The following is a 24,120-nucleotide window of genomic DNA, read 5'->3' as shown; positions in this document are numbered from 1 at the left end:
GAATCAAACAGACACATATAATAATTAATCCAATATTCATTATAAATCAGAATATCATTAATTACTAATTATTCATTAATAAGCTAATATTACCACAATCAACTAAAAGAGGGAAAAATCACATTTTTGACATCCAAGTAACTTAAAGACTAGAACAAAGATTATGACATCAGATTTTATTATAGAAATAAATTTGGAAGCAAATAAAGAAATTAAAACTTACATGCAGAATCCAGCTCTTTATAACCTATCACACTCTCTTTGTGTTCCCCATTTTTTACAACAGATTAAAACGATCTTCTAACTTCAACAAACAACTTCTTTTCTTGATTATAGTGTCAGATATCCAGACTCTCTAATTGAATGTTGCTCTTGAGAGGCACATATTCTCCGAGGTACCCACCAAGATGATCATGCAGAGCAGTCTTATCAATCCCCTGATGATGAAAACTCTTGCAAACATAATAAAACACACTTTGAACCAACAAACCCACCAAATTAACGATCACAAGAACTCCAACTAAGAATCCACCCACCAAAATTCGGACAAAAACGGATGTATTAGAATCCCCATGAACAACAACCGCAGCAAAAGTACCATTAATCAAACCACAGATAGCCAAATACCCAAAAACCAAGACTCCAGCCATCAACACTTTACCTTTAAGAAGCTCATAACTCTTCTTCATAGCTTGAAAGCCATAAACAGGCTCAAGAACAGAAATCACACTGGCAAGATGCCAAAGAGCCGTGATATAAACATGCACAAAGAGGAAAAGACCAAAGGCAATTAGAAGAGAGAAGAAGAGAAGGAAAGTACTGTTGGTATCAACAGCAATAATGATAAGAACAAGGAGAATAATAAAAGCGAGATTATAAACAAGCATAAGAAGAGAAACCCACAAAAAGGTATTAAAAAGACGACGAAAAACAGAAGGAATAGCAGCAATGGTGGAAGAAAAACTAACGGGTTTAGAAGTGTAAAGAGAAGCGACGGTAAAAACAACAGCAGCAGTAGAAAGAAGAGAAAAAGTGAAAAGAAAAAGGAGGTAGAAAAACTGGAAAAGAAGAAGAAGAAACCATCGATGGGATTGAGAATTAAGAGGTGTAGAAGGATCTTGAAGACGAGCAAGAAGAGGATGAGTGAATAAAGAGTGGGCTAAAATTGCGAATGAAAGAGGGAAGATCAATGAAAGGGTGATTAGATAGAATGTACGAGGTGAAAGTTTAGGGATTGAAATTGATTCTTTGAGTATGTCGGTTAGGGTTAGGAATTGAAGTTCTTCTGGTTGAAGATCCATTTCTGGATTAGGGTTTGGATTTGGATTTGATTTGATTTGAATTTCTGGGTTTGTTGGAATGAATTCTTGTTGAAGGAAGGAAGAACTGATGAAGGAAGGGATTGTGAGATCTGAGACTGGAAATGAAGGAAAGGAAGAAGAAGGTAACAGGTGGGATGGACGGACTGACGCTACTCTTTATTAATCTTCGTTTAATTACTATTACTATGATGATTAATTAATTGGTTTTTATCCACCTAATACCAATTGCCCGTGCAATGAGCTTAATCAATAATAAAAAAAATTATAAATATTATTTGCATTTTATGTTGAAAGATTTTCTGCTATTGTTAAGTGTGGCTAACAACTCTCATTAAATTCTAAGTTTGCTTTTGTGTGTGTGTGTGTGTGTGTGTGTATATATATATATATATATATATATATATATATATATATATATATATATATATATATATATATATATATATATATATATATATATATATATATATATATATATATATATATATATATATATATATATATATATATATATATATATATATATATATATATATATATATATATATATATATATATATATATATATATATATGTGTGTGTGTGTGTGTATATATGTGAAAATTGTCAAAGAATTAACTAAATTAAAAGTTTAGGTTTAAGGTTGATGCTTTATGATATATTATATAATCAAACACGTTTCTTTACATGAGAGTTATTTTGGCTAGAAGTGTGAATGCATTATAAGTCTTTCTCATACATGACAATGAATATTCCATTTTAATTAAGCAGCGGTTGAGATTCGAACCTGTGATTACTTGTCATATTGGCTCTGATATCATGTTAAAGAATTAATAAATAAGTTTGCAAACTTTAACATATTTTTTCATATGTGAGCAATGTTATCTAAAAGTATGTGCTTGCAAACAAATAAGCGAATTATGAGACGTGGTAACTAGTATGATTGTATACATATATAAAACAAAATATTAAATGTATTGGATTTATGTATACGCATGTAGGCGGATATATATGATATTTGGACAATGATCATCGTATGGGATTAGTGACACAACCTTGTGATTTGGATATATCACGCCATATGTTTATCCGTTGCAATCGTATGACCCTTGAATAGAAGATCGTCAAGAGTATGGTCTATAGTTGATCTCATGTGTTAATGTAAATGTTGAGCTCTATTGTGTAGTTCTTGTCTTCGATTATCGATCGGTGCCATTAAGATATATGTTAGCATTAAAGTTTAATCATATTCTATTTGTGATAAACACAATTTAAACCAAACTCAAAATTGTCATTGATTGATATCACAATTAACTCGAGTTGATGCTCTTAACACGCCAATTGTCAGCAATTCTTCTTCCCCTTTTGAGCATTAGAATGCATAAGAAAGAGAAATTAATTTAGCCACATGGTTAATCATTTGGACCTAAAAAAGATAATATAAACTAAGAATTTCACGTTGGACTGATTAAATTAATGTAGTAGACAAAATGAAAAAGAGTAAATCATTTTTGATATTTTCTCGGTCTTTTTTTTATTTTTTAATTTTTCTTATGACCACATTCAATACCATGTATCTAGTTACTACTTACTAGTAGGCTAGCATGTACTTAAAAAACCCATGGGTCATTAACTCTAGTCTAGTAGTCTCCCACAATCACAACTCATTAGGATTAGGATTAAAAGATTTAGACTCAATTCTATAGTAGAGTACAGTAAATGACAGAAAAATCTTTCTGTATTGGAAAACCTGTTGATTTTGAGTATTGAAGATGAACAAGAAACAGAAAACCCAGCACGATTCTAAGGTTTGCATGCATGATTGCCCTTCACCCAATTCCTTCTTTTCTGGGGTTTCTTCTCTTCTTATTATTGTCTCTTGATTCTGCTTCCTCTTTGTGTTTTCCCGTTTACTTACCACAATTATAGTAGATACTTAACTTTACAGGGTTAAATTATCCCCCATCTAATTTATGCATGATTATTTTTGGTAAATAAACAATATTTTTGACATTTTTGTTTAGTTTTGAATGGTGTGTGGTATATGCATTAACTTTCATTAACCCTAATGTTATTAGGGCTTTCATGTGGTAATCTGGTTGATGTGGTGATTTAACTTAACCTCTGTATATCCATTATTTGCGTTTTTTGTCCCTGATTAGTTTGATCTCGTTTATGTATTTGTACTTTTTTGTTGATTCGTTTGTTGTTAATTATTGGAATTCGAGAATCATGAGTTAATCTAATGTAGATAGGTGAGAATCGAACTCATGATCTATATTGTATTATGATTGGGTATTTGGGTTTTAAGAATGTGTTCTCTTTGTAATGTTGATATTCCTATGATCAATCACCAATAATTAGTAAAAAGTGTATACAATTAATTGAAACAAGAATACTCTCAGTTTATCAAGTTTTAGGAATCGGTTGAGGAGAAGAGTATACAATATACATTTATGATTTTGTAATATGAGCTTGAACCTTAGGATTAAGAAATAGTTAGAAGTTTTGAATGTGGGATCATGGCTTGTATTTTTGCTAAATTGGATGCTGTTCACTGAATGTGTGGAGCTTTAGCCTTTTTTTGACATGGGTATTTGCGGATGTGGGTTTTGATTCCATCGTTTAGTGACCAACTGTGGCTCATTTGCTGGACAACGCTCTCTCTACCCTATGCCGGTGTAGTTGAATTGTTTATAATACATATAACAACATGGTAAATCAGGTTGATGCATTATGCTGACATTCCGTTGTTGATTCTTAGTTTGCTCTTACCTCCATTATATGTTACTTGGACTCGGGTACTAATGTGGGATACTGGTACGTGTCCAAGTTTCAGATACGTTTAAATATTAAATTTTACGTCTAAAATTTTAGTGCCATGCCCATACCAATGTCCGAGCATCAAGGATCAGACACATGTACGTACGTGAAAAACAAAATGAGAGTCCGAGTAACATAGCCTCCATTGATGGACCAAATTTTATGCACAACACAAATGGCTTTAACTCTATGTTAATATCAAGAAGCCTACATATTTAGGGACTAAAATCTGCTGTGTTTATATAGAGATTCTCGATATGAAATATTTGTGTATAGATAGCCTTGCAACCGTGGCCACACACTGTGAGGTTGTATCATCTACTATTTATGCTCTTTGTCGACCAAAGAAGATGAATGAAAATAAAACTGTTTCTAGATCTCCGGAAGGAATCTTTTTGAGTGCAGCACTGGTCAGACATGGTTGCTCGCAGCAATGCATAGGCATAGTCTTGTAGAGACCATGACGAGCTATTCTCATTTTTGAACTATCAATGAGTTTACTTTTTAGGGTCAGCCTCGTTTTAGAATTGTCATGCCACAATTTTGTCAACTGAGTAGGCCTTAGCTGTTCTTTCGATACAATGTTTACTTCAGTGTTGACATGTGTAGTATAAGGAATAGGGGACGGATCATAATCATCATTATCAACCCAATATCCCGTTTGAAAACAGGGTCTGGGTTAGAGAATGTGACATACGATCCATACCCGTATTCCCTTCAAAGAGAGGACTAGAGGGGACGGATGATCTGCTCTATGTATTGGTTCAATTTTACTCTTCTCTGTGCCCTGTGAGATGAGCAGGAAAGCTTATGAAGGTTGAATTCCACCTCAATGATCGCTTATATCTTGATTATGGAAATAATTCATATATGATTTATATGATGTTATAAGGAAACGTAACTACTACACATTTGAAGAAAATATGGAGAAATACTAGACTTCGATTAAATGTTCGTCTCTATTCTGTTGTTTTTCTCGTAGGCAAGACGTGGTGCCATAGATCTGTACGCTGCACAGTGTAGCCAATGTGATAAATGGAGGATAATCACTTCACAGGAAGAGTACGAGGATCTGCGCTGTAGATTCTTGGAAGAGCCATTCACCTGTGACAGAAAGCCAAATGTAACATGTGATGACCCAGCAGACGTTGAACGTGATGCTACAAGGACATGGGTAATGGACAAGCCTAATCTTCCGAAAACCCCAGAAGGATTCAAGAGGGAACTTATCGTTCGATCTGACTATTCAAAGCTGGATGCATACTATGTAACAGCTACTGGGAAGAGATTGAGATGCCACAGAGAAGTAAAACAATACTTGGAGAAACACATTGAATACAAACACTTGAAGCTAGAAGATTTCGACTTTTCTGTTCCGAAAGTAATGAATGAAACTATCCCTGCACAGATCAAAGTAAAACGTGCAGAGAAATCTGATAGCAAAGGTAAAATCTGATGGCTAGAACAAGGTACTTTTGCTTGTTCATGGGAGAAAAAGCTGAGAACCACAAAAAGTTCAGATTTGTAGAACTGTAGTAGGACTTGCTTGTTTATATATGGTGGATTGGAGTATGATTTTGGTATGAATATGTATAGTATATACTCCACTATCTGGATTCTTTTTGTGTATGCTTGTTGAATATTACATTATCTTTGTTGTGTCATCTAATATATGGGAGTTTGCTAATTGCTATGAATAGAGAATGAGATTAAAGTAAAGAATGAATTTGTAGATGAGATTAAAAGAGAATTGTAGAGATGATTGTCAAAAGAGGAAAGTATGCAAAATAAATGGGACAATCCTATTCATAAACTGGGTGACTAGTGGGTTCGAATTCGACCCTTAAATGTGTGGGCTTGAAACAGGTTAGATTTAAATGGACCCTAATTAATATAAATGAAGTTGGTTAAAATAGATTCTATACAAGCGTTAAACAGGCTTTTATTATTATTATTATTATTATTATTATTATTATTATTATTATTTTGCTTGAACTATGATACTTGATACTAATTTATAATAGACTAATAGTTAATAGTTGGATTATAATTGATAAAAGCAAGTTATGAAATTATTTAACATTTTACTCAATTTGACATGCTTACTTCGACTAAAATTTTTAAAAAACAAATTTATAAATAGACCAGGCCAAATCGAATCAAAATGAGCCGATAGAATAAGTGTTGAAGTCGTTGGAGTTAATGGGGATTGTTGTTTTTGTTTAATCTCACATTTCATCATCTTTTTTACCTCCATGAAAATCCACTACAAAGTTTATATAGAGTAATACAAGAACAAAACCCAGAAAAGTGTACTCGTAAGGCCCTGTCTTGATAGGGAGTAATAGGCAGTAAAAAGTATTAGGATAATATTTACTAATTTATGAGTAGTTTTATGTGCCTACATTAAGATGAAATATTTTAGCATAAACTTTTTCACCTCAAAAATAGTACCCTACCCTCCCCTAGGGTAATGATTACCATGTAAAATTTTAACCTCACAAAAATTTTGCTTAATTAATCTATTTATTCTCTCTTCTCAATAATTCATCATCGTGCGGTTATAATCATAAATAGTGAAAACTTCTTTGAAAAGTTTGGTTCCTTTCTCTCTCCTCCTAATCTCCCATTTTCATGGTTTCTTCTCCTTTAAACTCTCAACTCATCACTCAAGCAATTAGAAAGTATGTATGTTCTTTTAATTTCTTTGAAATTTAAAGTTAATTTTTTGTTGAATCCTTATTACGTAAATTTGCACCAAATTTTTTGTTTTTAATGATTAATTTATATTTTGTCCAATTTTCTTTTCTAGATTAAGAATAAATTGGCCAAATTTATTTTTGATACATCTTTTCTTTTTCATAATATTCACTTTTGAATTTACAACAAGTTTTAATTGTTCCTATTTGTTTTCCATTTTCAAAATTATTAATGTATTGTTTTTTTTTTTTGGATAATTGCACATGTTTTTGATGAATTACAAGAGAATTTAAGATTTTAAATTTTATGAATTGATTAGGATGCGATGCACAAGAAACTTGAGATTATTAATCAGTGAAAATTTTTGGGTACTTATTACCTTGATACCAAACTTAAGTAAAAAAATATTCATTCCTTTTAATCAATAACACAATAATATTTTCACTTGAAAAATTCATGTGTGAATTAATTTTGTTAATCCAAGCAAGGCCTAAATGTTGTTTAGTGATATCCAAGTGTTTTTTTACAAGAGAAAATATACCAGAAAGTACATCTTCGATATTAATGAAGCACCAGTCTTAACAAATTACATGATTCCGATTAGTTATATACAATATGCTCAAATTTCTACTACTACAGAAATATATATTTACACGAGATTTTTCAAGCACAAATGAAATACAGCTTTTATATGTAGCTATGTCGCTTCCAACCTATCGGGATCAGACCAAGTAATCACAAATTCTTGACAAGAAGAGCCTGTCGTTAGCCACATTTTTAGCGGAGTATTGCTCGTTTCCAGGATTCTTTCATTTACATTATTCGAAGTATAAAAAATCAACGAAACTATGCTAGAAACCTGGCTTTCAAGATTAGCTTCAGTGCTGGGTCAGCGTCCTGCTGAGAAAACTTCTATGTCCACTAGCATATTGACAATTTCCGACATTTTCATTGCTAACATCTAGTCGGGTTTGGTGTATTCAAGCAGCATGTGTGGCGACCTGTAAATTTTCACTAAGGTCCAATAAAGAACTTCCTCTACTCCTAGTTCACCTTCTGCTCTTGCTGCATAAATGTCCTCACAAATAGCTATCAACCTGTGCCAGGAAAACATGTACTTCTGAGTTCAGTACCAGGAGGGGGACTATATGCATAAGAACGTTCATTTCCTTAATTCTTTTTCCTCGGCTAACCAAGAAATGAAGGGGAAGAAAAGCATAGAAGAGTTAGAAATCATTGTAAATGAAATACCAAAACCAATCTCATAACTCCCAAGGGATCTATTAGTACATTGTAAATAGGACATTTGCATAAAAAGGGTGTTTGGTAAGTGGTTTTTCATTGGGTTTTTTGGTTGACTTTTGGTTCTTAACCAAAACCTAGTTTTTCATGGGCTTTTGACTTTTTATTAATTTTTTCTCAAGCCAACAACCAACAATTAACTTTAATTGAATACCTCCAAAATAGTTAGCTTACACAGTTAGCTTCTCAGCTAGCTAACCAGCCATACTTTCAGGTGGTCAGCTCCAACCAACACCCATTTGCGAGACCCATTAAAAGTGGTGCTGCAGCATATCCTAACGCCCGAGTGTTCCATTATTACAGGGTTCAAATGTAACAACAAATAGATGGTCGGTCCTAATACACCCTCTGGTTCAATCAAATAAATGTTACATCCTCTCGGCTCTCACCTTGCTTCTAATGTGTGAGTGCAAGACATTGTATTCTTCAACTATTAGCCTCTAACTTAAGGTGCACCATTATTTTGTTGAGTATGTGATGAATGTCCATTAAAAACAGCAAGCATTACACATGCGCAAACTAAGAGTGATTTGTCAAGAAAAATATCTCAACAGAAAAGTTCCTTGACTTTCTGATGTTTATTTTTTGGTTTACAACTGTACTTGTTTACCTGATCTCCCCACTTTATATGGGTTATAAATCCAATTTTACTATAGGCTACCAGATGATATCTTACCTTCTTTAGAGCTGAACCAGACTTATGATTTTCGTTTCAACGCGCTGAATAATGTGACACGCTAACATTCTATGGTTGAATCTCACGAACCTGTATGGCTGTATCAAATCCTAATACTCACAACTATTGATATCAAGTTCACAAATCACTCTATTTATCCATAGTTTTTCCTTGTGAAGTTTAATGTATTGAACAAGCAGCAATTCAAACTAGCGAACATTAAAGAAGAAAAGAGGGAAGTAGAGGTAGCAATACCTATCGCACGAAGGAAGGTTCTCATATGGGATCCTCATTCTCAGGTCCGAGCACTGTAGCCTGATGAACCGGCCAACAGCAAGCACAAATGTAATGTAGAGACCCCAGATGCTGAACTTGCTTAAAGTATCGCCGAGAAGGCCCTCTATTTACAAAACGCAAGCATTAGAAGACAAAAAAAATGTGTTTCTCAAAATCTTTATGGTATGATCAGTCTAATTCAAACTTACGAGGTGTTTCTTCTGAGACCACGATAGCTGCAGGTCCAGTCAAGCCTTCACATCTACTAACATTTAACGGATTGACATCGTAGAATGACCACCATTCAGGATTCCTACGATTGATGACTAGATCTGCGCTGACTGAATTTACCTGAGCCATAAATAGTATTAGACAAGAAAATTCCATTTTGATGCCCAAAGCTCTAGAAAAATTCCACTCTATGAACCTCCATCGTTCATATTACTATCCAATTTAGTAATCTTAGCTCATGCAAATGGAATTGTTGTAGCCTAAAACTAACAGCATAAGATTCTCATTCTCCCTTATGGGTTAAATATCAATTTGAATTTATTATGTAGTGTACTGTAGAAGGCCTGATGTTTTCTACAAGAAATTAACTAGTCAATACATAAAGATTAATACTATATAATAGGAGTAACATCAGTTAAGAGTCTGAGTCATACACATCACTAGCAGTGAGCAGTGAGCAGTGAGCAGTAGCAACAGTGCCATTCCAATAGCTAAAAGTAAGTTAATAAGAGAAATAATAAACAATCAGAAGGAAAACAAACATTTTTTTCAAAAAAGAGTGTTGGCTAAAGCATACCTCTGGTTCAAACGGCCTCACATCACCAGAACCAGTAACTCGGAAGTATCTCGGAAAGATGTTGTACACTCGAAAACTGTTCATAGAACCATTGAAAACAGACTGGACCTCTGATCTTTTAGGAAGGTCAGACTCATTTGTAATATCTTGTTCATATTTCACAACTTCTTTCCCTTTAGGTCTATCCCTCGTGAGCACCCAAGAAAATATTATATCCATATCCATGCCCATATCAAGAGACTTGGTGAATCTCATTTGAACAACTTCTGGAACAAGCCAAAGGGTACTAGCATCGGCTTGGCAGCATATTAACTGAATATCATTCTTATCATATGTAGTCAAGAAACCTTGAGGGTCAAGATCAACCTTCTCCTTGATGTTTTCCCACTTCAGTTTTTCACAAAGCGTCGTCTGATAGAGGGTCAGCCTACCACCATTTGACATAATATCAACCTGAACACTGACATCTTTAATGGGATTTGCAATGTTGGTGGGATTTCCACTGCTGTACATCTGCAAGGAAAATCATGTTTCAAAGTCCCAAATTAATCTCAACGATTAAATGGATTTAATCAATCATTTATTTTGTTGGACGAAAAGAAACTTTCGAGTGTTATTTTTCCTCTCATCACCGGTTCCAAGCCCGGCTTCTTACCAGCATAGGAGCCCATATAACACATATCAAAATGAAGAAGAGACAAATTCCACTGCAGAACTTGGTCATTTTTGTCTGTTTGTCTCCTTGTTTATGATTCGCTCTATTCAAAATGGCATCACATTTGACAAGATATAAACTTGCATTTATGTCCTCCAACTGTTCAAGAAGTAAAAACTTATTTATAGATCATGTCATAGTCAACAACTCCATCTTAGAAAGTTGTAAGAAAAAATGATGAAAAGCAACTCAAACAATCAGAAAATAAAACATTATCTGGCCAAACAACAACCATATTGACAAGAGAACATTTAAATTTTCCGGCTTACAAACCAAAATAAAAGTCGACCAGAGAATATTAGTTGTGCTATTACCAGTGAAACATAATTCGCCTTTTGGATTCGCGATTCGCTCAAAATGGTTCAAAAATAGCCTAAAACCGACCATAATTCGCTTTTTTTAAATCGTGATTCGCGAAGCAATTAATGAATCATGTGACACTAGCTATTACCGAAAAAATCAACCAAAAGTCCAAAAAATGGTTTGAAATCTGCATATTTCTTTCAGTGCTAGAATGTAGCACAAGTGACATTCAACTTACAGCTATTGGCAACTTGTCAGGTAGAAAAAGAGCTGATCGTGTTGGAGAAACCATAGACTATGAGTTTGAAAAAAAGGGCAGCCCGGCACACAAAGCTTCCCCGGCTCCCCGCAAAGCAAGGCTGGTTTGGAAAAGGGTTTCAGCAGAGGTGTAATGTAGGCAAACCTTGACCTGCATATCTGCAAGAGGCTGCTTCCAGAATTCAAACCCATGACTTTTCAGTCATACAACAAAACCTAAACTGAAGCGCCAAGGCTCTCTTTCCAATAGACTATGAATAAACATTGATAAAATGAAAAGTCAAAAAGTGGATAAAAGTCCAGTGAAAAAAATAAAGTGGCAAGGGATGCAACTATGCAAGGTAAAGTACCTATGTCACACAGCCCCCCAAAGCCATAGAATGCCCGTTCCAGGCATGCCAATCCCAAGAGAACTTCCCAGTTCCTATTCTCCATTCTTATGGCATGCAGAAGTTAGATTAACTGATATCTAAAGCATAATAGATTCACCAAAAAATGTCAGTTTTTAAGATCTACCACAAAGCCAACTGCTTTCTCAGATCAGAGGTGTAAAGCATTTTAAAGCATACAGCTGTCCTTGCAGGTTGGGTGTTGAAAAAAGTCTCCTTTTACCCTCATTTGCATCCTTGTTGACAATCTTTCAAAAGAGCAATTTTTTGTAAGCATTTATTAGGTTTATAACACCATTTTTTACCCGTTATTAATAGCATTACAAATGAATGTTAGCCCTCTTGTACAATCTAGTGATTAAATAATATAATTTTCTACTTTACAAAATAATACTTCTCGAACTCTTTGAAACTTAAAATATAGGGAGGGGAAAGCGTATATATCAGGAATCTATAGAATGAAGAGATATAGAAAGACAGATTGAAAACAAGAAGAAAAAGGGAAATCAGATGGGAACTAATACTCTAATAGAATCAGTGTCACACGATTCGTTAATTTTCTCGCAAATCGAAAAAGTGAATTGTGATTGGTTTTAGGCTTATGGTCATTTTGAGTGAATCATGAATTTGAATAGCGAATTAGCCATCGGATTATGTAACACTGAATAGAATATAATTTGATAAATGTCATCTTGTACAAAACATAAATGGCCAACGATTCCTTTGAAAACCAGCAAGACTCCATGTATGGCTAGACCTATGGAATATAATACATTAAGTCTAGGTGGCTTCCAAACCATTTATGTTTTGCACAAGATAATATTTATCAAATTATTTTCTATTATTTATGATCAGATTTCACTTTTTCTTGTTTTCAATCTGTGTTCAATTTTCTATTAGTATCATATTATGTCCAATTTAATGAAAGGGAAAGAAAAACACAATAGGCAGCTTATATATGACACAACAGATTTATGTCACTCGGTGTCCACAAAAAAAAAAAAGAGCAGAATATAGTTGCATACAATACAAGATAACGATCTATGACAATGCAAAGACATATTTATAAATTTTCAAGCTACATTTACCTTGAGCCAGTCATACATTGTCAATGATGTTGTTGTGCACGACCAGTCAAGCACACACCGTAATTCATAAAGGAAGGGAAGAGCACGATAAAGTCGATAGCCGAGGTAGTTAATCCTTGAAATTTGACTGGTCAAAAATTGACGATACAGTGTACTTTTGTGTGGCATTCCATAGCGGATTTGTATAGCCTGAAGTGCTAGGGACACTGCTTTTGTTAGAAAGATTGCACGAAGTGCTAAAATTCCCGCATACTGTTTATATGGTTGCATATTCCAGGCATATTCAGTAACTGAATATGTAAAGAGTACAAGGTTGAAAAGATAGAATAGCACTTTCCCAGTGGCAAATGAACATAAGTAAATAATTCGATCGACCACTATCAAGAAAAAGATAATCTGCAAACAAGCAATCATCAAAGTTACTATAACTATTAGCTCAAGCTTAAAAATGTAACAAAATGTGCAAACTAATAGATTAACAGTAACACAAGTTTATAATTTCATGCAAACACACACGTCAAGAAACTGATTTGGATATGGTCATCATATACATAACTTTGTTGTTGCTATTATAAATAATATCACTATTGTCACTTACTCAAGTTATATTGCGAGGGAGTTTACATATTAAAAGGATAGAAATTTAGAATTGTCAACAGGCTACAAGCAAGTATCCTAATAAGGAAGTGCTGTTCAACTGCGAGTATTTCAAAAGCAGGTATCACCCTATTCCTTTTTCTTCCAACGGAATGGGGGAATTCAGATAATAATTCACTTATAATGAAGCATATACAAAAATAGTACAAGAAATTACTGGGGAGGGATAATGTCATGTTGAATCCTGATAAGATTTACATCAATCACTAAAAGATAGCCTTGGAACCCCATTAAGTAGCTCTAAAGGGATACAACTCATTCAGGATAAACAAACTTTCACAAAGCCTCCCACTATCACTCTCACAGTATTTTAGTTGTTTGATTTAGAAAAAATACTCCTAAACGTTTTTTCTTTCTTTCTTAACATAATATACAAAAAAGACAAGCATATATTGACCTTCAAAAAAATTTTCTCCTCAAGTTCATTTCCACTAAATCATGACATAATTATTCATTGTTTTGGGGATTCTTCAAAAGGATTCTTGAGTGGAGAAATGATTTCAGAAAATCAGGTAAATTATCCAAAAGCTACAGAAGGAACATCGGATATCGACCGTGCAAATTTAACATCTTCAAATATTTGACATGGAAATTTGCTTACACACTTTTTGTTAGTGAATTGATGTATAATAGTGGTAGTAAACTTAAGAAGTTATGGATAATATGTTCATTTGCTATTTTATGGTCCATATGGTTAGAAAGGAATAAGAGAATTTATAATGATCGACTTTTACCAATAGAGATAAAATCGGTAAAAATATTCTTCAGTTGGCATGGAACCCATTCTTCAGGCATGGAACCTATTCTTCAGGCATGGAACCTATTCTTCAGGCATGAGCCATTAGATAGGGATTGGGATTCAGTAGTAAAGCGTACAATATTTTTCAAAATTTTTGGCCCTGTACAGATTCTGAATTGGGAATGTAGATCCCAGAGTGGTCAAAATCTTTTTTCAGTGCCTGTTTCTATTCTATTCTAAGTTGGTCTCCGCTGACAGATCTTCTTTACCATTTTCAGGTCAGATTTGGAAAGCCAAGGTTCATAAAAAAGTAAAAGCCTTTGTATGGTTCATTGTCAATGGGAATTAAATTCCATGGAGAACCATCAGAAGACCCCATAAAGGCTTTATGCCCTCACAAGTTTTGCTTATGTTTTGAAAGTAGAGAAGATAATGATCACCTTTTCTTGCACCTCTTTATGATTAGGGGGGAAGATTGAAGATTTTCTCATGCTTAATCATAACAGTTTGGGAAGCAGTAGTCTAAAGAAGTTATGGTTATTATGCCATTTGCAATTTTATGGTCCATATGGTTAGAAAGAAATAGGATAATATTTGATGATCGATTTTACCAATTGAGGTAATTTGGGAGAAGGTGAAATATTGGGCTTCACTTTGGGCAAAGGCGCATGTTCCTTTTGAACATTATTCTCTTAATGATTTATGTAGAAGCAAATTGAATGTTGTATTGTAGACATTTCTAATTTGTATATGGATCCCTCATCCCATGACTACCTATAGGCTTTTTCATTAATAATTTTTTTTTATCAAACAAAATAAATGCATTAGCATCCAGAACATGCACAGAAACTAAAATGTCATATGAAAATAAGACAATTGAAGGAGAGATTACACAAATGAAGGCGTACCATCAAAACAAACACATACTCCTTAGGAAATTGATCTTCAAGTTGATAGACACCAAGAAACTCACTTTTATTTTGAATGACTGATTGGTAGAAAATAGCAACCAGAAAGAAAACTGCCAAATCAGCTCCAAACACATAAGCGTATAGATCAACTTCTCTTTTTCCACCACCAATTACTGATAGTATAGGATATGGAAACCCAACTTCTTCAATAAATCCAGAGCGTTTTGCATTAAGTATCTCTTTTGCAACATCAGCAGCTGGGGTAAGTGACTTTGACCAATCCATTGAAACACATTCCTCTAATGGAGCAGCATGTACGACTTCGAAAACAGCCAAAGCTACATTGGGGTTTTCTTGACTTTTCTCTATGCTCTGAATGTTAACCCTGCTAGCTGAGGGACAAAGATCCGGGTTTTCTTCCTTGCACCGTTCACTATGGACAATCTTAAGCAATTGGTTCGTACCTGATTCAATCTTCTCTGGTTGAATGCCATCTTCTGGCCATGATCCAACATCCATGGACAGCTGAACAAAGTATGGAGGAGATTCTGCTCCATGGGTTAGAGATTTCCAGTACCTCAAGCAGTTTCTAGCCATCATCTCCAGTACATCTTTCAATGGTTGGAAAAGTTTATAAAGCTTCTCACTCCAGCTAGAGTATGTACCGACATACTTGTTGTCACGCATTTTTCTTTTGAAAGCACTAAATTCTGATAAAGCAGTCCAATCACCGTCTTGTGCAGTGATGGAGCTTTGTAAAAGTGTAAATAGGTAGACCAAAAAGAGAGGTAATGAGCTTATCACAAACGATGAATTGATTTTATGATGAGGAAAACCCAACTCTTGAAGGAATGTTAACTTTATGATCAACCCACAGTGTTGAATGATAATTTGATAGAAGTATTCAACTAAGATGTAGAACTCGGTATAGATAAGCATGACAACCCAGAAGGTATAACTTGGTCCAGTATTAACACACAGAGCATACAAAAAAAGAGCTGCAAGGTACACCATGGATAACAGACTGAAGTTCCAAAGGAAGACTATAATAAAGCAACAATAACAAACAATGTCGTTGTTAGAGCGCATCTGGGACCATATGTGTCGAAAGATCCGCAAAAGCTGGAGCCTAACAGACTCGGACATAGTACTCTTGTCAGACTGTAAAGAAGATGTACGGTCTAAACGAACATATTCAGCATTTCGGCTCCTCTCCATTTCACTAAATCTTCCATCTTCTTCAGATGAATGACTACTCGAATCACCATCCTGATGAGATACATTCAAGAGAGTAGCAAGGTTGGTAACAGCTTGGTTTCCGAGAGATTGCACTTGAGAAACACCATCACCTATCAGCTGCACTGCAGATTTTAGTGGGTGATCCTTTGATTGACCTTTAGAGCAATCTCGTTTTCCTTCAGCTACAGTATGATGAACAGGATCCTCAATTTCAGTAATTTCACCAAAAGAAAAAACTTCTGATTCTTGCCTTTTCGATTCTTCTGCAGTTGGACTTTCAGAATTTTTGCTAACTGGAGAACCAAGCAATTCTAAATACTGCATGAGATCACCAGAAATCGTCTTTCCTTCTTTCAGTGGTAACTCTTCCTTATGAGTAGGCCTAAAATCTCCATCCAAGTTAAATGTAGGGATTAGAGACTCCTTACCACCAGCGGTTATATCTTTATCCATAATAAATGATGCACTTCTCCTCTTCCTTAAGCCTCCAGTTTCAGGAGATACCTGAACACAATTTCCCGGAGAGTTCATGCTGTGGAGCTGGACTTGTAGATCAAGCATCTCTGACTTCATCTTCTCCACTTGCATATTACGTTGTCTTTTCTTTTCCTCGGTTTCGCGGATGTTCTGCAATTGGGCATTTTTCCATGAAGCCTTTTTCTCTTGCTCACGTACAATTGCTCCAATTTGCTCGGCCTCAAGGTATCGTGATACATGCTCAAACTCTGGAGAAGAGAACATATATGACTGCAGTGAAACCAACATGAAGATGATGATTTCAACCAATGCAGATCTTGAAGTGATTCGAAACCCATAATCATATTTATAAAATCCTATGACCTCGTATATGTAACCGACAGTTCCACACTTCCCTTCATTGAAAACCCCAATCAAGGGAGACTGATAGGCAAGAGACAGAACAATGATAACAAAATTGTATATGCGCAGGAACTTGAAGATCTTGTTCCTTTTTCGAAGAATTTCTAATCTCATCCGAAAGAAAACCAAGGCAAAAGCTAGATATCCAAGGTGCAGCGTATCATACTCGAGAGTTCCAGTTATCAAAATCAAAGTGAGCACAAGATCCAAGAGATGGCAATAGCAGTAAAGTCTCAAATAGTCAAAAATAGTCCACATACTTTTTGTTTCAAACGAGAGGTCCTTCCAAACAAATATGTTCTTACGTTGAGACATCATCTGATGATACGTAACTGAACCTGATAAACTGGGTGATCGATCAGCACGCTGCTTGAAACAAGCAACCATGAAGACTATAAAGTAACTCATAAGCATTCGAGGATCATCCACAACAAGTCCTGAAAAAAAAAACGATGACATATTTCAGGGCTTAATATAATAAAAGAGCTAAAACATAGACATTTTAGGAGTCTAACCAAAAATGACCTGGTTTTGCTTGCCATAATCAAGTGGACTTAGCCCGTTTGGTTTTCGGTTTTAAAGGGTGGGAATGGTAATGAAAAATTAGTGTAATTTTGATAGAGAAATCTCTTGAAAATTTTAATGGTCATGCTTGTTCTATTTCAATCATCTCATTCTTTTACAAAATTCATTATAGGGGTAATGGAAAACTGTGAAAAAACAACTTAATTATGATCAAAGTTTCATCATCATGGGAGTGACATGGTACATTTTATTTACAATACAAATAATTCATTACCACCATTTAGTACCAATAATCAAACGGGCGTTAGTCCACAAGGGGGTAAAAGGAAGAGAGAAAATTCACAATTATACAGGTGCTCTATCATTCGCTCACATAACATTTGACATATAACATACGAACTACTATAGAAGAGCAAACAATATATAAATGATCTAGCTTGTAAAATTTTAATAATTACATTGCCCATCCATCCATGAGTATTTCTACAATTTAAATTTATGTCCATCCTAAGGTACTACCAACATATCCTATTATGGAAATGAATGGAACCAATAATTTTTAATAGACCTTCTCCCTTTGAGACCCAGCATCTACTTCTCTTCTCTCACATCCATTTCTCCTTCCCAACAAAAAGAAACCTATCCACTACCTACCATCACCTATATTTGCAGCCTTGTCTTTTCTCTATTTTGTAGATAAATTTATCTACAGAAGCTCGAGTGATAGAACTTCTTTGACATAAGCTCTCTTTTGTAAATGGCGCACCCCCTTGGTGCCTGCATAATATTATTCTTAAATACAAATAAAAAAGAAACAATAAGTTAAAAGTCAAATGTCCCGCACAACGAAACTCCAAGACTTTGACGCAATTATAGTGTTGAAGAGCAGTAGGGGAAACGTTTACTAAAAGAAAACTTTCACAAGAATTTGACCACAAATGATAAGCAGTTCCATATTTTTATACTTTAAATTTTTTAAAAAATTATATGACCAAAAAGAATACAATTAGAGAGCACAAGGTTCTACATTATCAATTGTGATTCTCTTGCCAATAAAGATTGCAAACTACCAAATACTGAGAAAACTTTTCTTTAACTTATCTCGCACATAAGTTCAGCTTAAGATTTAAATTTTCCAAATTATTAATTGTCATTTTCTTGCCAATATAAACATGCCATAAGACCACAAAGGTGTTAAATCACCTCCTCCATTTTCCCAACAATATTAAGTACATGGTCAATAACGTCCTTGCTGCTAAAAGTTATATATTTGCACTATAGATTCTGCACCTTCTTCCATTACAAAGATATATTGGCTTATTTTGTCGAATAAGCCAAGAATCATGGTTTATGAAGGAGCAAGGCTAACCCTAGAAGGAGTTCCTAAGCTACTCTAATATCTAATCACCATCCATGGTTAATCATGCTGAATAATGCCTGAAATCGTTATTTAGAAGAAGAGTATCTTAGAAGAGAAATCCTATTCGGAGTCCTTGTTGGCCTTAGAAAGTAGACTTTGGATAAATGTTAAAATGATCCTGTATGCTCATTTCGAGTTTAACGCTCAGAAGCCAAGCCTCCTAAGCCAAGATCTCTAACCATATACTACTAATATCCTTCTTTCCACTAAACTAGAGCGGCACGTACTTTGTTCCATGTGGATTTTACCCCTTGCCCACCAATATACTTGCTTTATACTAGTTAGTTTTGATTTAAAGTGCTTGATTTTCTCCCCCGAGAAACTTCAACATTTGGGGAATAGTTTAGTGGGGTTGGGAAGGGTTGGATATACACAACCTTACCTTTGTAATAACAAAAAAGTTGTTTTCGATTGACCATCAATTGCAAATATCATTTTCAACTTCACAATTCACATAAATAAGAATCATAGATGATTTGATCACATTTTCCTATAGTCCATTATAATCTTAGAAAAGAAAAATGTGGCATCTATTAAATAAAGAACTAAGAGGAGAGTTAACAATAACCAAAATTTTGGTGTTTTAATTTAATACGTATCAAAACACGCAGAGAAGAATAATGGAAGAAATGTGAAAACACCATGATATCATTAAGACATGGTGTTTATGTCAAAAAGGTGAATCAATTTCTTTTTTTTAATTACTTTTTTTGCTTTTAAAAAATTGAAATGGTGCCATGTGTCATGTTTTACGTAGGTGGTATGTTTGGTGATTGTTAAAGTGATATTGGAGTTATGTTTGGTATTAAGGAAAGTGAAATAAATAATATTATTAGAAAATGAGAAACACCAAAACTTATGGCTATTGCCAAGTCTACTCTAACTTAATTGGAGCCACCTTCAATTCTGAACAATTATCTTGCAGAAAGCAGCTCCCCAAACATAATGTGAAGTCCTAAAAACATATTGGAGTGCACAGTTTCACCACACTAAAACAAAACCCAGTGCATAACATCTCAACTCCATCATCACTTCGCAATCATAATTGCAATGTGAAGATAAAAGAGTTACGGCTATTGATATAAGGCTGTGACAGTTACAAAACATCCGAATTGCCAAAAACAATAAATCCTGCAATAAAAGAATCTCTGCAATTACCCCCTCCCCTTTTTCAATTTATTCATCTAGATGATGATTTCAATCTTGATCACAATCTATGCCATTGCTAGAATAATTCATTTTGGAGAATAACAGTGAAAAGTGAAATAGCCATACCTAACCAACAGCTTTGACAAAACTGAAAGTGTAGCTTTGAAATTTTCCAGCAGTCATGACAATGGATAGTAGTCTCTAATGGAGATGAATGATTCAAAGAAAACTGATTCTTCCAGATAGAAAAGTATTCAAGAACCAGGACACATGCAAAGAGGAAAACCAACATGGACCATAGCCTGCGAATAATGCGTCGATCCAGAAGAACAAAAGCGGCAAGCAAACCAATGTAGAGCAATGAAATAACATTCAAGAGGGCAAAACTAGCAAGAAGCAAAACCATCATGTTGATTTCCAGACCAAAGAGGTTGAACATATTTTCAATCCAAAACATCAAATAAACTTTCAACGTTTTTTTTTGCATTTCAAATCTCTCGTTTCTTAGTGCAAGAATTCTCCTCTTATTCCACTTCTGACTCTCCTTGATACTTCCCCAGAAGTATCTAATTGAAAAATTTACAGATCTAGAATTCTCAGAGTCTCTCTGGGAAAGCAATGGTTTAGGACGACCAGTAGTAGGTGATTGCCATGTATAGCTTGCTGTTGTCGTTTGCTTATCAGATGATGTAGATTGAGACAACAATATGTTTTCTTCATCATAGTTATGCACAGTAACTGCATCATCCTCAGCTGTGACAAATAATGGACACGGCTCCTCCCATTCACCTATCAAAACATCAGTGTTTGGCATCCTATCTAACCAATGGAAAACATTGTATTGGAGAGTACATGCAGCAATCACTAAAACATTCCCCCTCAAGCTTGATTCTATGCCCCAAAATCCAGGCCCAAATACTTGGAGACCCAAGAAACGAGACAGATCAGAGTGATATTGACCAGGGAACATCTTTGCCTGCTGACCCCACATCTGGAATAGATACTCCACCATCACTACAAATCCTGTATAAACTAAAAAAGACTTTGACGGGACCCTTGATGTCTTGGGGAAAGTTGAGCTGATGATGAGGCCTAGAAGATACAGAAAACCAAATGCGCTTATAGGGGATATGGATGCATAAAACAGAGCAGCAAACAGAAGCTTGTTGCTATGCCATATCAGAAACCTTCTTATAAAACCAAGTGTCCCTGACTGCAGCACATTAGCATCAATTGGTTCAGTATACTTGCTCTGTCTCCTTTCGTAGCTATAGAGTTGCATCACAATCAAAATGGCCAGAGATTCCCAGATGTTATCCAACATAGAAGCATCAGGCTTATATCCCAGGTTTGGATAAAGATCAACAACATGGGACAGCCATGACTGAAAGCTAGGAAATATGCTGAGGCAATACATGAAGATGAACACCAAAATGGCATATGCTTTCAAAGGGAACCACAGGCGTCTTTTTGTCCGTTCAACAAGTTGCCTTCCGATAATCCAGAAAAGTAAAAGGAATATATATCCGAATGATATATAATTGGGTCTGACCAGGTACACAGCAACAAGTATAGTCAAAAAAGCAATATAGGTTCCCCATGATCTGTATACTGCAAGAAATTTCTGCCCTACAGCACTCAGGTATGATGCTATTCTTCTCTCTAAAGAACAAGGAAATAAGAAAGGAAAAAATGTAAGAATCTGTATTACAATAAAACCAAGATAAATAAAAGACATCAAGACATCCAGCTCAATGAAATCATACAGAAATTGTTTATGCTATATCAGAGACAACAATAAAGAAAATTTTCATTCTTTAGCTTGGATGCATTGTCACTAGCAGAACTCCTCAAATTAATTATCTTCACAAATTCTCGTGTGTGATTTTTCTTTTTCAATCACAAATGTAAAACGTTTGAACCAGTGTTCAAACTTCAAACCCATTTTTTCACTCCACAAAATTCAAATCCCTAAATCAATGAAAGACAGATTAAGCTTGTTTTTGCACCAAGAGACATCAAAGGAAGAAATTTCTCTTTGTACAATTTGTATCATACATTTGTAAGATCACCCTTATGCGTGGGAGCCTTATGTGATAAGTTAGGTAACCAATTTGACAAGTGAGACCAACAATTGACGTTAAACTCTGTACAGCCATTTTATCAAGTCACTATTTCTGGCTTTTAGCAAAAGACAAACAATTTTGGAGGAAGTCAAGTCACACGAGGGAGCTGAAATCAATTTTTCCTATCTGACAAAGGCAATAGTCCAAATTTTGTCTATTTTAGTAAGTCCTAAGAAAAAGGTGCAAGTTTAATTTCATTCTATCTCAATTTTCAAATATGTTGTGATTTATTTCAAAATTAAAAAATGTCAAATATATAATGAGCATTGTAATGTCGAACATATGATGAGCCTTTCAAGTAAAAGATGGACTTGTAAATCGCAATCAAAGTTAAATGAAAGTATTCATTCTAGCTGGTACAATAATTGAATTTCACTTTCTATTTTGTTTCTATTCTATCAAAAGTGGATTTCAAATAAATTCTCACTTTTAAGTTGATCAAAGATTTATTAACTTCACTTCTACAATGGTTACTTTCCATTCACATGATGAACCAGACGGCTAGTCTAACTTTTACTTATATACAACTATACACAATGGGTCCTTTTTTGCTAATAGGTTCATAACTACCCAGTTAATTTAAAGGTAATCAGTTAAAATTTTGCAACATAAATGCAAGGTAATCCCTGCCAAATTCCATAGAACCCTATTGAGGATGAAATTGGATAACCCCCAAAAGTAACATTTCGACAAAAAAAAAATTGAACCCTCATTTGGAACAATCCACACTCTTAAGTTTTATAATAAACCACAACCTGCAAAGGCTGCAATTGAATCATCCCGCTAACCAGGGTGTTTTAGTGCCTCAGACATGCATGTCATGTGGAAAATGTAAAATCTCATAATTATAGTAGACTAACAAATGGAGGGCAATACAACAACTGAAAATTTCACTTTCCAAAATAATACATGGAACGACCATCACTGAATATTCCTTCCCCTCTCAAACCAGAATCAATTTACAAAAAAAGATTAGTAATTGTTTAAAAAGACAAGGTTAGTGTCAGCCTGTACAAAAGTAACTCTAGAAAGAGAGTATTTTAATAGCACGTTGAAATTAACATACCAGAAGTTCCACTATTGCTGTCCCCATCAGATGAAGAGCAATAAACTGACAATAAAACTGACTTGTTCAAACCAGCTTTAAGCACACTAAAACCAATTGGAGGATAAGGTGTATGCTGTACAAATGCTGAGAATGAAAACAGCATATCAAATCCATTATTATGTATGGCACAATAACATGCAAGAAGAGCTATTTCCAAAAACTCCCATGAGCTATCACAATCTAGAAGACCTGCATCAAGGCAGATAAACCTGATTAAAATATCTTTGCAAATAAGAGCCAATCAAAGCTATGTTACCTAGACACATCCAAAAGTCGGTTTATGAATGTCCAACTAGATAATGCTTGAAATTTTTGGACACAGGGACACTTTCCAGATTTAGACAAGGACATTGACATGAACAATTAGTACAACAAAAACAACAATGCCAGTGCCTTAATCCCAATATACCGGTCAACTACAATAACCAAAACAAATCAACATGAGAGAGCAGAGGAAACAAAGGTTATAATTGATTTGTCCGTGATTGTTTACTATACTTTATTCTGGAAATATTAAAAACTAAATATTTAGCCTCCTTTTAGTACAAAATAAATATGCTCCAAGCACAGGCGCAAGTAATTATTACGGGTTTAATTATTGCAAAAACCTTAAACGAAAAGCTTTAAAAAGCAGAAAGACTACCCATGTGATAATGGGGTAAAGAGAAAAAAGTACTCCAAGTAATCACGTGATCAGGAAAAACAAG

The 24,120-nt window shown here is 34.7% G+C and overlaps 3 protein-coding genes across 5 annotated transcripts in view; 1 reads left to right on the top strand and 2 right to left on the bottom strand.

Moving 5' to 3' along the window:
* LOC130812969 (uncharacterized) lies at positions 1 to 1,498 on the bottom strand. The gene has a single exon (XM_057678636.1). The coding sequence runs from the start codon at positions 1,299 to 1,301 to the stop codon at positions 339 to 341; it is 963 nt and encodes a 320-aa protein (XP_057534619.1). The 5' UTR covers positions 1,302 to 1,498; the 3' UTR covers positions 1 to 338.
* A 1,394-nt stretch (positions 1,499 to 2,892) lies between these two features.
* On the top strand, positions 2,893 to 5,858 carry LOC130813857 (methyl-CpG-binding domain-containing protein 4). The gene is made up of 2 exons (XM_057679757.1): positions 2,893 to 3,130; positions 5,128 to 5,858. Exons 1-2 carry the CDS (start codon positions 3,095 to 3,097, stop codon positions 5,599 to 5,601), a joined length of 510 nt encoding a protein of 169 aa, XP_057535740.1. The 5' UTR covers positions 2,893 to 3,094; the 3' UTR covers positions 5,602 to 5,858.
* A 1,525-nt stretch (positions 5,859 to 7,383) lies between these two features.
* The window catches only part of LOC130813856 (piezo-type mechanosensitive ion channel homolog), a 31,620-nt gene continuing 14,883 nt past the window's right edge, over positions 7,384 to 24,120 (bottom strand). For 2 of the 3 annotated variants that reach the window (XM_057679753.1, XM_057679754.1), the window contains 9 exons: positions 23,372 to 23,602; positions 20,306 to 21,841; positions 14,965 to 17,522; positions 12,661 to 13,056; positions 10,563 to 10,721; positions 9,908 to 10,420; positions 9,309 to 9,450; positions 9,079 to 9,223; positions 7,384 to 7,942 (listed from right to left, as the gene is read on the bottom strand). In XM_057679753.1, the coding sequence (XP_057535736.1) occupies positions 7,807 to 7,942; positions 9,079 to 9,223; positions 9,309 to 9,450; positions 9,908 to 10,420; positions 10,563 to 10,721; positions 12,661 to 13,056; positions 14,965 to 17,522; positions 20,306 to 21,841; positions 23,372 to 23,602 (5,816 nt within the window). In that variant the 3' untranslated portion in view covers positions 7,384 to 7,806. Of the gene's footprint in view, positions 7,943 to 9,078; positions 9,224 to 9,308; positions 9,451 to 9,907; positions 10,421 to 10,562; positions 10,722 to 12,660; positions 13,057 to 14,964; positions 17,523 to 20,305; positions 21,842 to 23,371; positions 23,603 to 24,120 lie in introns of those variants that run through there. The other variant, XM_057679756.1, reaches the window with a different exon arrangement.

The sequence above is a fragment of the Amaranthus tricolor genome, chromosome 5 (assembly GCF_026212465.1).
Source record: "Amaranthus tricolor cultivar Red isolate AtriRed21 chromosome 5, ASM2621246v1, whole genome shotgun sequence".
NCBI classification, from domain to species: domain Eukaryota; kingdom Viridiplantae; phylum Streptophyta; class Magnoliopsida; order Caryophyllales; family Amaranthaceae; genus Amaranthus; species Amaranthus tricolor.
Note: the sequence above shows the minus strand (reverse complement) of the source record. Positions and strands in the feature narration are given on the sequence as shown.

What these genes read in the sequence shown, in the direction of transcription:
- LOC130813857 (XM_057679757.1), top strand. Translation starts at nt 3,095, where the DNA reads ATGAACAAGAAACAGAAAACCCAGCACGATTCTAAG. An exon ending in AAACCCAGCACGATTCTAAG is followed by an intron (nt 3,131 to 5,127) that starts GTTTGCATGCAT and finishes TTTTTCTCGTAG; the next exon opens with GCAAGACGTGGTGCCATAGA.
- LOC130812969 (XM_057678636.1), bottom strand. Translation starts at nt 1,301, where the DNA reads ATGGATCTTCAACCAGAAGAACTTCAATTCCTAACCCTAACCGACATA.